This window comes from Saccopteryx leptura, chromosome 1 (genome assembly GCF_036850995.1).
Source record: "Saccopteryx leptura isolate mSacLep1 chromosome 1, mSacLep1_pri_phased_curated, whole genome shotgun sequence".
NCBI lineage: Eukaryota > Metazoa > Chordata > Mammalia > Chiroptera > Emballonuridae > Saccopteryx > Saccopteryx leptura.
In genome coordinates, this window is record NC_089503.1 from 137,505,145 (window position 1) to 137,518,665 (window position 13,521).

Sequence of the window (13,521 nt, forward strand, 5' to 3'; positions counted from 1 at the left end):
TGCTATAGAAATGTTTACTTGAAACCTATGTACTCTTATTGATCAATGTCACCCCATTAAATTTTATTTCTAAATTTAAAAAAGGTGAAAGAAACCCCAAAAGAAATATATCAAATTGTGTAATTGAGTGATCTTGACTTTATTGCAGAAGAGGACAAAAAAGTATTATGAGTAGTACCAAGCAGTAATAGTACCAATGTGTAAATATTATTATTTATATTACTATCTCTTAGGCCTAGCATGGTATCAAGTCTTAGAAAATGTTTATTGAAAGGATTAGGAAATAGGGATAAAAGATTATGAAGTTATTCAATTTCTTCTTAGCAGATTACTTTCTTTCAGGATTATTTTTTTTTTGCCTTATTTACACTTCCCTGAGACAGTGCCATTTTTTTCTGATGAAACACCATGCGTACTATTTTAGTGTGGGCAGGCTATAGAAGTGATTAGGCTAGTCCAGGTCTAGAACTCCAATCAACCATCTTGACACTGACCCAAGGCTGATTCTCACTGATGTGGGGCTCAGAAGTGTCTGAATACTCTTTGTTTGCAGCAGTGTTCTTTGGAAGTAATGTTGATCTGTAGTTTCTTCTTGTTCATTTCCCTGTTGCTCTCAGCTTTCTAGGATCCTTCTAAAGTTTCTGACATATTGATGAAACTTGATTGCCCCAATATAGAATTAGCTTTTTATCTTTTCAGGAATTGTTCTGAGGTTTCGGCTAGAGGTGTATAGACTCACAGTTTGAGTTCACAGTCTGGATACTTAGGGTTTCATTTTCCATCAGAAGGTCTGAATTTATTCTGTGAAATGTCATGTTTAGAGTCTTGTTAAGAGAGGATTTTAAAAATTTTGTTTTGCTTCTTTTCTTGCAATTATTTATCACATGTTTATTGAACAACTCATGTTCTAGGAATTGTGTTAGACTCTCTTTTACCAATTTCCTACCACATTCTCCAGCTCTTTATTCTATAAAGTCAAGTTCTGATCCCCCGCAAATATTTATAAATCACTGAAAAATTCATTCTGTGTTTATGTCATAACTATTTTCTATAGGTTTTGTTTTATTTTATTAGCTCAGAAAGAGCTAATTTGTGTTCTTATTTCTATTTGTCATATTTTAAATGCTTCTCTGTTTTCTTATACTTTGTGTACTTTACTTTTTATTTTTAGCTCTTACTAAATAAGGAGAATGTCCTTTTATTTTTAGGTGATAATGTTCTGAAACTTTAATATTAACAAAAGGAGTAAAGAATAATTTTATGTCATATGACATTATTGATGTTAATAGTTCTAGAATGATTCAAAATCCATGATATACTTTCTTTTAGGTTCGTATTGAAACAGCTACAACTCTGAAGTTAAATATCCTTAAACGAAGTTTAAAATATTTTATTGGAAAAAATTTTAACATTTTGAAATTACTATTTTGTAAAATGTAATTTTTGATTGGTTTATTTTAGTTGGTTTTTATACATAGATTTTTTTCCTGATAAATCTCATATATTCTCAATATTCCTTAACTGTTCTTTACCTGTTGATGATTTTGAGTTTAGAACGGATCAGTTTCTACCGGTAAGAATATTTGCTTCTAGGTTTTAAAACAATTTCTACGTATATATTTTGAATATTCAGTGTTATTATACAGCTGAAAGTATATATGTGTATTATTTATTAAAGATGAATTTAAAAGTTATTTGATTAATTTGGAATTAATTACTTTCATTGGTAACTTACTTGAAACAGTTCACCTTTATTCTGTTTTTGTTTAGCTGTCTGTCATCTATTTTGGAGTTAACCACTAACATTTTTCTTTTGTCACAGTTAGAAAACATGTAGTCGTTTTATTTTATGTGTGTCTATTTTAATCCTAAGGTTATCCACCTCTACTGCTTGTATATTATATCTATCCTACACTAGATTGCAAATTACTTGAAAAGCAGAATACTAAGTCTTACTCAACTTTTTATTCTTCATTCAACTCCCAACACCATCATGGTGTTTTAACGATGTTTAGTAGAATTTGTTAACTATATCAGTGAATTTAGGGCAGAAATGTGCATCGAAAGAAAGTATGTCAACATAATAAAGGCCATGTATGACAGATCCTCAGCTAATATTATACTTACTGGTGAAAAACTGAAAGCTTTTTTCTGAAATCAGGAACAAGACAAGAATGCCCACTCTCACCAGTTATTCAGCATAGTTCTGGAAGCCCTAGCTAGAGCAATCACAAAAGAGAAAAAAATAAAAGGCTTCCAAATTAGGAAGGAAGAAGTAAAACTGTCACTTTTTGCAGATGACATGGTTCTATATATAGAAAAGCCTAAAGATACCACCATAAAAACTATTGGAAACAGTAAACAAATACAGTAGAATTGCAGGATACAAAATCGATGTACAAAAGTCCATTGAATTCCTATATACAGAACTGTATTCCGACATGTACAAGACGCAACCTTTTTCAAAAAATTTGGGGTGTGAAAACTAGGTGTGTCTTATGCACTTGTTTTTGCACTCATTGAAGACAGTGATTCGTCATCAGACACAGATGAGGAAAAACTAACAGATGGGAGTTTTGACAGTGATGATGAATTGTATGAATTTTATGATCAATAAAACTTGAGTTCAATAACTTTATATAATACTTTTTTTTTCCTTCAAATTTTGGGCCCCAAAATTAAGGTGCGTCTTATACATGGGAGTGTCTTATGCATGGGGAAATGCAGTACTAACGTAAAATTTCAGGAAAAGAAGTTTAAAAAATTGTTTTGTAATTGCAACAAAAAGAGTAAAATACATATGAATAAACTTAAAGGATATGACAGACCTATATACAGAAAACTACAAAACAAAGCATTATTAAAAGATGTTGAAAAAAACCACAATTAATTGGGAAAATAAAATGGTCATAATTACCCAAAGCATTATACAGATTTAATACAATCCCCATCAAAATCCCAATATAATTTTCTAAAGAAATAGAACAAAAAAGTAATCAGATTTGTATGGAACCACAAAAGACCCCAAATAGCCAAAGCAGTCCTGAGAAAAAGAACAAAACCAGAGGTATCACACTACCTGACTTCGGAATATACTACAGTCATGATATCAGAGCAGATGGTATTGGCAGAAAAACAGACACAGAGACCAATGGAACAGAATGGAGAACTGGAAAGGAAAACCACATGGATATGGGCAAATAATGTTTGATTAAGGAGCCAAAAGCACATAATGGAGAAATGAAACCCTCTTTAATAAATGGTGCTGGGAAAATTGGAAAGCCACATGGAAAAGAGTTTTTCCCCTTGCACAAAAATTAATTCAAAATGGATCAAAGACTTAAATATAAGATCTGAAACTAAATTACATGGAAAATAACATAGACTAAACCTAAACTCATGGACCATGGTCGTAGAGAAGATTTTATGAATTTGACTCTCAAACAAAGGGAAGTAAAGACAAAAATAAATGATTGGGACTATATCAAACTAAAAAACTTCTGCACAGCAAAAGAAACCACCAGCAAAACAAAAAAAGGCAGTCAGTTGAATGGGAAGCATCTCTAACAAGGGGTTAATGTCCAAAATATACTCACAAAAATTAAGGGATTTTTAATAGCTTCATATTCATTTTGAGATATTTCCTAATTTTTGTGAGCAGTATATATAGAGAACTCAGACAATTTAACACCAAAGAATCCAATTTAAAAATGAGCAAAGTGTACTACCTGACTGGCACTGGTGCAGTGGGTAGATCATCAACCTGGAGGGCTGGGGTTGCCGTTTGAAACCTGAGATTGTTGGCTTGAGTTGGAGATCACTGGCTCAATCCTGAAGTCACCAGCTTGAGACTAAGGTTGCTGTTTTGATCCCAGGTCAAGCCATGTTTGAGAAGCAATCAATGGATGCACAACTACTTGGAGCAATGAGTTGATGCTTCTCTCCTTGCCCCCAAAAGAAAAATTTAAAAAATGAGTATAGTACCTGAACAGACGCTTCTTCCAAGAAGACATGTGCACAGCCAAAAGATGTATAAAAATGTTCAACCTTCACTAGCTATGAGGAAAATAGAAGTCAAAAACTACACTGAGAAACCACTGCATTATTTGTTAGAATGGTAGTTGTCATCAAGCCAAGTAATAACAAGTGTTGGAGAGGTTGTGGAGAAAAAGGAATTCTCATTCACTTTTGGTGGGAATGTGAACTGGTGCAGCCATATGGAAAACAGTATGGCAATTCTTCAAAAAACTAAGAACAAAGTTATATGAACCAGTAATCTCTTTTCTGGTTATCTACTCGAAAAACGTAAACATCTATTTACAAAGATATAAGCACCCCTGTGTTAATTGCACCAGTATTTGTGGTTGCCAAGACATGGAAACAACCAAAGTGTAAAGTGTCCTTTGATAGATGATTGGGTAAAGAAGATGTACATATGTACAGTGGAGTACTAAGCCATAAGCAAAGATGAAATACTGCCATTTGTGACAACACAGATAAACCTAGAGAATATAAGGCTAAGTGAAGTAAGTCAGTCAGAAAAAACTAAGAACCATATGATTTCACTTATGTGGGATACAAATCTGAAACTCAGGCAACAGTATGGTGGTTACCAGAAGAAAAGGTGGGGGGCCAGTTAGGGGAGCCAAGTATATGGTGACAGAAGCTAATTCGACCCTGGGTAATGGGCACATAATGCAATATACAGATCATGTATCATGGAAATCTATATCAAAACCCATATAATCTGCCCTGGCCAGATAGCTCAGTTGGTTAGAGAATAGTCTGAAGTGCAGAGGTTGCCGGATCAATCCCCAGTCTGGGTACATTCAGGAACAGATCAATGTTCCTGTCTCTGTCTCTCCCTTGCTCTCTCTGAAATCAATAAACATTACAAAAAATCTATATAATCAATTAACATCACCCCAATAAATTTAATAAAAACAGTACATAGCTCATGAGTATTGCTATGCAAAAAAATTGTACGATAAAATGTCTATATTTTGTCGGGGAACTTGTAGAGCAGACATTCTCTTTAGTAAAAAAGAATCACTAGATAGTTTTGGATGAGAAAAATATTTTTAAGAAATTTGTATAGAAATGAACCAAGTGTCTGAAAGAACAAATATATGTTTAAGGTATCTGGTGTCCTATGATTTGTTAATTCTAGCTATAATTTTTATAATACAGGCTTTAGTAGCCAGACATAGGATGTTTATTTTGTTTCCAAATCAGAGATATTCTGTCATTCTTAGAGTTACAAGAATTTATCTACAAAAATTTATATCCATACAGCATATTTTAAGAGCCGTATCAGGAAGCTAGTATGCAAGTGCCATAATTGAGGTTTGTTTTGCTCTCATGAGCCGACCTTGCACGACAGCAAGCATATGTGGAAGAGCTGTGACAGTACTGTTAACAGATTGGTTAGCAATGTAAAATTGAAACACGAATTAAATTCTAAAAGTGACTGACACATTTAGCAGCAATAAAAAAAACTCATTAAAATTGGCAACTTGAAAAATTTGAAATTGTTTAGGTTATGCTGAGGTTTTGTCTTTTATCTATTGTTTTGACCTTTTCTGTCTGTCTATATGTAAAGGTCTCACATTTCTATTTCAAACCCTTTTTTTTCTTTTGACTTGTAGTATTTGGAAACCATGTTTACACTACTTTTCCAGCTACTGCAGCAAGTTACAGAATGTGACACAAAGATGCATGTTTTACATGTCCTTTCTTGTGTGATTGAAAGAGTCAATATGCAGGTAATTCTGTTTTAAATCTTGAAAATAAATGTCAGAGAGATAAATAGGGTATATGTAGAATTTATTAATTGCTTTTTATACATTGTTTAAAAGTTAGAACATTGATTAAAATGCTTTTAACTTTAGGTTGTGGTATTAGTTATATTATTCAAAATTTGATATGTTTATACTTGAATTTAAAAAAAAATGACTTAAAATTAAAAATTTTTAATTTAAAAATTGGATCACCCTGGCTGGTTGGCTCAGCGGTAGAGCATCGGCCCAGCATGTGGAAGTCCCAGGTTTGATTCCTGGTCAGAGCACACAGGAGAAGCTCCCATCTGCTTCTCCACTCTTCTCCCTCCCTTTCCTTTCTATCACTCTCTTCACCTCCCGCAGCCAAGGCTCCATGGGAGCAAAGTTGGCCCAAGCACGGAGGACAGCTCCATGGCCTCTGCCTCAGGCGCTAGAATGGCTCCGGCTGCAACGGAGCAATGCCCAGATGGGCAGAGCATCGCCCCCTGGTGGGCATTCTGGGTGGGTCCCAGTTGGGCGCATGTGGGAGTCTGTTTCCCCGCTTCTAACTTCAGGAAAAAAAAATTGGATCAGCAGTGTAGAGTTGTCTAGGAAGAGTTTTTTATATCTTATCAGATCCAGTTTATAGTTAATAATGCTTCTTAAAATTCAGTGTTTGTGGCCCTGGCAGGTTGGCTCAGTGGTAGAGTGCTGGCTGGTGTGTGGATGTCCTGGGTTCGATTCCTGGTCAGTGCACACAGGAGAAGCACCCATCTGCTTCTCCATCCATCTACCTCTCACTTCTCACTTCTCACTTCTCACTTCTTACTCTTTCTCTCTCTCTCTCTCTCTCTCTCTCTATTTCTCCCTCTCTCCCTTCCCCGCAGCCATGGCTCAATTGGTTTGAGCAAGTTGGCCTCGGGTGTTGAGATTGGTTTCCTGGCCTCTGCCTCAGGCACTAAAAAAAATGGCTCCATTGCTGAGTAATGGAGCAATGACCCCAGATGGGCAGAGCTTCGCCCCGTAGTGGGCTTTCCAGTTTGACCCAGTTGCGGCATATGTGGGAGTCTGTCTCTATGCCTCTGTTCCTCTTACTAAAATAAAAAAAATTGTGTGTTTTAGAGCTTAGCCAAAATTGTCAGCACATGCAGATATTCTAGGAAGTCTGTTATTTTTACTTTAATTGTGTTTGTGATCTAGGACACCATATATCCACATTTGATTTAATATAAAAATATGTAAGGATTCTAACAGTTAAATTGTTATTTAACTGTCAAATTATTTAACTTCCACTGTCACTCTTAATCTTTGTGGAAAATTGTTAAGCCAGTAAACCACACTATAATTATCTTGTAATTTCTTATTTCCTACTTCACCATGTTTTTGTTTGAAAAGCTCTGAGCAAATCTGTGAGGTATAAGGGAGGATACACATGTTGGAGTATACAGACCTGGAGTCTGTTTCTGGATCTATTAGTGAATTCTGATACCTTGTGCTTGTTTATTAATTCTAAAGCAGTTTAGAATTGCTCTCAATTATTATTTTCTTTGTTTTAATAAAGTTTTTATTTCTTAGGTAATATCCAGCATTGTGGAGATTTTCTTTTTATTTTATTGTCCCAGTCTTTTTTTAAGGTGACACTGGTTAACAAAATTATACAGGTTTTAGATGCCCAATTCTACAGCACATATCTGTACACTGTATTATGTGTTCGCCCACCCAAGTCTAGTCTTCTATTGAGTAATGACAAGTTAACAACTTCTGTGCCAAGTGATTTGCATATTTTTCTTACTTAATACTCTCAGAAACCTTTGAGTGGGAGGTTAGGATTTATCTCAAAATATTGAAGATTTAAGGAACTTAAAGATCAAACATCTTAGTGGCATTACTAATATTCAGACTCAACATTATGCAATTCCAGTGGCAGTTTTTTGTCATTTGTAACCATTTTGAGCATATTGGGTCCTGGTGTCTAAACGTAGTAATAACTTTCTTTACACTAGAGTTCTAATTATATTAATTACATCATTTTGTTTTTCTTGGTAAATTTTAAATGCTTTTGTATTTCTATCTCTACTCATCTTTCAGAACACAAATAGATCAAGTATCTAAGGTGGCTATATCAGTAAATAACACTAGGATATAGATACCAAGTAATACTTTCTAGGATAGGATATAGTTACGAAACATGTTTTTAGTGGTCACATTTTTCAACTTTTTCTTATGTTAAATAACCCTTGAATAACATCATTTATACATTTTTCAACTGTCTTCCATATACTGAGTTTGATTTTTATTCATTACATTGCACATGTTCTGAACCATCTTACAACCATGCTTCCTGACATGTAATATTTTAGTTTTGAAGTCACTGTCTTTTTACCATAGTTGTAATGTGTATTAATTGGAAGCTTTTATTTTCTCTACTTTTTTGAAAAAGTAGTTCAAAACCTTAAATTATTGCAGTGCAAGGATTCCATAAATATTCATATAGTTAGATAAAATATGTAATCATCAGGTGTGATGTCAGGCAGTCTTTGAACTTACACATTTCTGAAAGAAAAGAATAAAATTTAAGGTCATGTGTGAAATATTATATATTCTCTTGAAAATGGTATCTAAAAGATGAGGTATCATTAGAAACTTAAAAAAAAACAAACCCGTGGATATAATCCTTTGTTAGAACATTTGTTATTCTATGACATATTTGATTTTCACATTTTTAGTAATGTGTTAAGAAGAGGGTATCTCCCTGTATGTGATGAACTAACTCAAAAGACTGGAATACCTTTTGTATTTCAATTGTGTTATACTGATTGTTCAGTTTCTATTATAGGGTTATTATTATTTGGCCCAATGTCTATAAAACATTCTTAAACTCATGTGTTTTTTAAATGTTAAACGAATAATTGCTGCTGACCTACCATAGAAATTCAGAATAGTTGCAATAAATTATTACCTCTGTATTCTTTACCTAGTTTCATCAGTTACTAACATTTGACCACATTTGCTTTTTTTTATATATGTGCATAATGGATTTTTAAAAATTAAACCATTTGAATTTTAGTTATAAACATCATGATACTTTGCTCCAAAATATTAGACCTCTCCATGTTTTTTTTATTATTATTATTTTTTTTTACAGAGAGAGTCAGAGAGAGGGTTAGATAGTGACAGACAGACAGGAATGGAGAGAGATGAGAAGCATCAATCATCAGTTTTTCATTGCAACACCTTAGTTGTTCATTGATTGCTTTCTCATATGTGCCTTGACCGCGGGCCTTCAGCAGACCGAGTAAGTAACCCCTTGCTCGAACCAGCTACCTCGGGTCCAAGCTGGTAAGCTTTATGCTCAAGCCAGATAAGCCTGCGCTCAAGCTGGCGTCCTTGGGGTCTTGAACCTGGGTCTTCCGCATTTCAGTTCGATGCTCTATCCACTGTACCACCGCCTGGTCAGGCCTCTCCATGTTTTTAATCAAAATCATGATTAGAGTTGAGGACCTTACATTGATGCAGTACTGTTGTCTGATATCAAGTCCATATTCGGATTTCCTTAGTTGCCCCAATAATGTAATTTAGGGGGAATAGGATTGATGCCCAGGTCATGACTATGATTTGTAATCCCCAGCTCTTTTTTTGGATTTTTTGCAATAATGACTTTGGGGGTAATTTCTGAAATAGTTGTTTTGGGACATTAGTTTTAGTTTAGAATCGCATATAGACAGCTAGGATTGGGATATAAATATTTTATGACTTACAGTTGTAACTGTGTACATTGATTTTATTACTCTATCTACATTCAGAGCATATACTTTTTTTCTGCCATTGGTTGAAAAGTAGTCTCTATTTGTTCAAAACCAAAACTCGTTGGCCTTTCTTATCATGCAGTTCTGTGCTGTTTCTAGATGACTTTGAATTAGTGAGGTGTTTTGAAACCTGTGTTTTTTCTTATTAGTTGGTATAACTTTAATAAGCTAATTGATGTGTTCTTTGAGTTAGTATATTTAACAAAATTTAAGTGCTCAACACATATTATCTAGTAGTTTGATTCCAAATTTTGAAATAAGATAATATAAGTGTCTCATTATTCAGTTTCATCTCACTGAAGTATTTGTACAGATATCTAATTTATCTTTCTGTACATTCTCAGGAAAGGGGACACACAGATTCTACAGGTTTTTTTGCTACCCTTTTAGTGTAGGCTGTTTTGTAAGCATAATAAAGACATGCTTACTCTTTCTGGGAGCAATTTTTAATTTTAATCCATGGGATTGAAATAGATAGTGCTCTAGTTATGAAAGTTCACCCTTGTTTCATACCCAAGGGCACTCATTAGGGCAGTTCCAAACATTCTGACCAGAAGGTAGCTAGAGCTGGAACACTGTCAGCGCCCATGTAGATCCATTTTATTTCCCAGGGTGCTCACTGTCAAGGTGCTGGGAGCTTCAGGGTGTACTTTTAAAACTGGTTATCCTAGGCCCTGGCCGGTTGGCTCAGCGGTAGAGCGTCGGCCTAGCGTGTGGAGGACCCGGGTTCGATTCCCGGCCAGGGCACACAGGAGAAGCGCCCATTTGCTTCTCCACCCCTCCGCCACACTTCCCTCTCTGTCTCTCTCTTCCCCTCCCGCAGCCAAGGCTCCATTGGAGCAAAGATGGCCCGGGCGCTGGGGATGGCTCTGTGGCCTCTGCCCCAGGCGCTAGAGTGGCTCTGGTCGCAATATGGCGACACCCAGGATGGGCAGAGCATCGCCCCCTGGTGGGCAGAGCGTCGCCCCATGGTGGGCGTGCCGGGTGGATCCCAGTCGGGCGCATGCGGGAGTCTGTCTGACTGTCTCTCCCCGTTTCCAGCTTCAGAAAAATGAAAAAAAAAAAAAAAAAAAGATAAAAAATAAATAAATAAATAAATAAAATAAAACTGGTTATCCTAATTCATCGTGGGTTTAACAGTTTTATCCTTTGAAAAAGATTTTCTTCTCTTGTATTTCCACTATACCTCATGTGCGTGCACCTTTACTGTGTATTCACCTTTTCTCATTGTAAGGGTTTGCATGTCTACCTTTATATCTTGCTTTCTGGTGCCTTGTACTCAGGGCCTGATACTTGGAAAATGCCATCAGATAATTGCTGAATGAATGAGTAAATGCTCATTCTTTTTAAAATAGTGTATTTCCAATTAAGTGTAAGCTGTTTTATTAAGAAAGAACCAGGATATAATAGCATTTTTCTGTTAAACTCTATAACTGGCCTCAATATGTTATTTTATATTCCTAAATTTTATTTAATGTGATACATTTGGTAATGTTTAAAATTGTTTAAAATCACTTACTATAAATTTCTGTGTGTCTATGTAATTTTAAATGTCTGACTTATCTTTAAAAGGACATATGCCTAATATGTTATGTAAAGTAAATATTAAATATTTACTGCCTGGATCTTAAGTACGTCTGTCATTGTTTCTTGAAGTAATTCGCCTTCTTTACTAATTCAGCTCTTTTGCTTCCCCTACTTCTGTTGTGATAGATACGGCCGTATGTAGGGTGTTTGGTGCAATATTTGCCTCTTCTTTGGAAGCAGAGTGAAGAACACAATATGTTGAGATGTGCTATCCTGACAACGCTAATTCATCTTGTTCAGGTAAGATACTTCTCCATAGTTTCTTAGTTTAGTTCTTTTCTTTTTCTTTAAAATTTTTTATTGTTTTCATGTGGTATTATGTTAATGGCAGTGAAAGGCCTCACATTTTATGTCTCAGGTGTGACCTAAACAGTTTTAAAAACACCTTTTGTATGTTTACTTTAAACATTTTTTATTTAGAAATTAAATTGAATAGGATGACATTGATCATTTATGTAGGCTTTTGGGGAACATGTCCATAGCATTTGAACTGTTGATTGTGTTGTGTGCCCATCACCCAAAGTCAGATCATTTTCCGTCATTATATATTTGTCTGTCTTTCCTCCTCTTCCCTCAGCCACTCTCTGCCTACTTTGGACATTTTTGACATCTGAAGATTTAATCTACTTTTTAAAGACGATTTCTTTTATTAGATGTAGTGGTTCCCAGTGATGGGAGACCCACAATCTGTGCAGAACATTATACTGCAGACAGCTTCCTTGGTATTCAGGGCATTTCTGCATAAACTTATTCTTCATTTTCACTCCTTTTTCCTACTTTAAAATAAATATATTTTCCCCCATAAACTGGGACGGCAGGAGAATGGATGAGATGCATTAGAGGGAGGAGTGAATTTGATTTTAGAACGATCTTGACTTAGGTGTTGGGATGTGTAGCAGGTAGAGAGGAACCTCAACTTCAGAGAGAAAGAACAAGGCTGCAGTTCTTATTTGAACTGTTCAAGTGAATTATAGTCAGATGGTGAGAGTATATGGAGAGAAGAGCTTAATGCTTGAGTATCTCTGGGAGGAGGGATGCTGAAGTGATTCTTTCTGCCCTTGCTCCAAAGTTTGATAGATTTTCCAATAGGGATGTCTCTAAATTCAGAATTACTGCTCTAAAATGCTCTAGTAAGGTTTTTAAAAATCTTATCTAAAACTAGTTTAGAAAGACCTTTTTTAGGCACCCTGATACTTTCTTGAAACACAAATTCATTCTTTAAGTAAATATATATGGATGAGTTTTTACAGTTACTAATTTTTGTCTTCTAAACAGGTTTAGATAGATGAATAGTGATATAAATTTTATTTTTAATGCAGTTTCTCTTTAATAAATGTCTGGTCTAGCATCTCTTCCTGTCCATCCTTGAATTCCTGAGATTATTTTGAAAGATTGTATCTTTTTTATTGATGAGGATATGAAAGCTAAGAGGTGGTTTAGTGTCTGGTCTGACATTGCTCTTGTGGGTGACAGAATAAAGAGTGACCCCCACACCTTTTGCACAAGGTAGTTAGTATTGGACTGGGTTTGAGGGTTTTATGAGGGAATTGTGATGAAAACCCAGCTTCCATGTCTCCATGCAGAGTTGCCTCAGGAAATCTGGGGGAGCCAGAGTAGCCTGCCTGGCATGTGTGCAGTGTGCAGGGCCTTTCCCTCTTTCCCGACGCTTCCGTACCTGTGTATTTGGATGGGCCAGGGGCGCAGGTTCCAGCTCAACATCAGCTACCCTGCTGGGGAGAAAGCATGTAACTTTTAATACTAAAATACAAAATAAGTTTTTCAATTATTTGTGGTTATACCGAGGGTTACTCATAAGTTTTCTTTCATGGAAAACACTACCATCTCATGACTTTTAAAATTTAACAGGCAGATATTAGTATAAATATTTGTATGTTTGTGTTTTATTTTTGTAATTCTGGGAACCCAGACTAGTTTCTGACTGGGGAGTGGACTGAAAATAATTTTTCCAGTTTATAGTGTTGGCTTTAGTGGAAGTAGGCATTTATTCAGTAAACATTTCCTAAACACCTGACGTATAGAGTGCACGGTGCTAGGCACTGGGATACAGAAATGAGTAGGACAAGCTCTTTGTGAATTTGACTGTCTAGGATCCCTGGTCAGCAAACTGCAGCTCACAAGCCACATGCGGCTCTTTGGCCCCTTGAGTGTGGCTCTTCCACAAAATACCATGTGCAGGCGCTACCTCAATAAGGAATGTACCTACCTATATAGTTTAAGTGTAAAAAATTTGGCGCTCAGAAGAAATTTCAATCATTGTACTGTTGATATTTGGCTTTGTTGATTAATGAGTATGCTGACCACTGGTAGGTGAAGGCTAAAGAGTTAAGTGCATCTCAGATTTGAGGGTA

At 35.6% G+C, this 13,521-nt stretch overlaps 1 protein-coding gene across 2 annotated transcripts in view; it reads left to right on the forward strand.

Annotated features, from left to right (window-relative positions):
- The window catches only part of IPO11 (importin 11), a 231,259-nt gene that overhangs the window by 81,086 nt on the left and 136,652 nt on the right, over positions 1–13,521 (forward strand). For both annotated transcript variants that reach the window (XM_066375687.1, XM_066375677.1), the window contains exons 17-20: positions 1,330–1,363; positions 1,533–1,573; positions 5,649–5,765; positions 11,279–11,392. In XM_066375687.1, the coding sequence (XP_066231784.1) occupies positions 1,330–1,363; positions 1,533–1,573; positions 5,649–5,765; positions 11,279–11,392 (306 nt within the window). The remainder of the gene's footprint in view (positions 1–1,329; positions 1,364–1,532; positions 1,574–5,648; positions 5,766–11,278; positions 11,393–13,521) is intronic.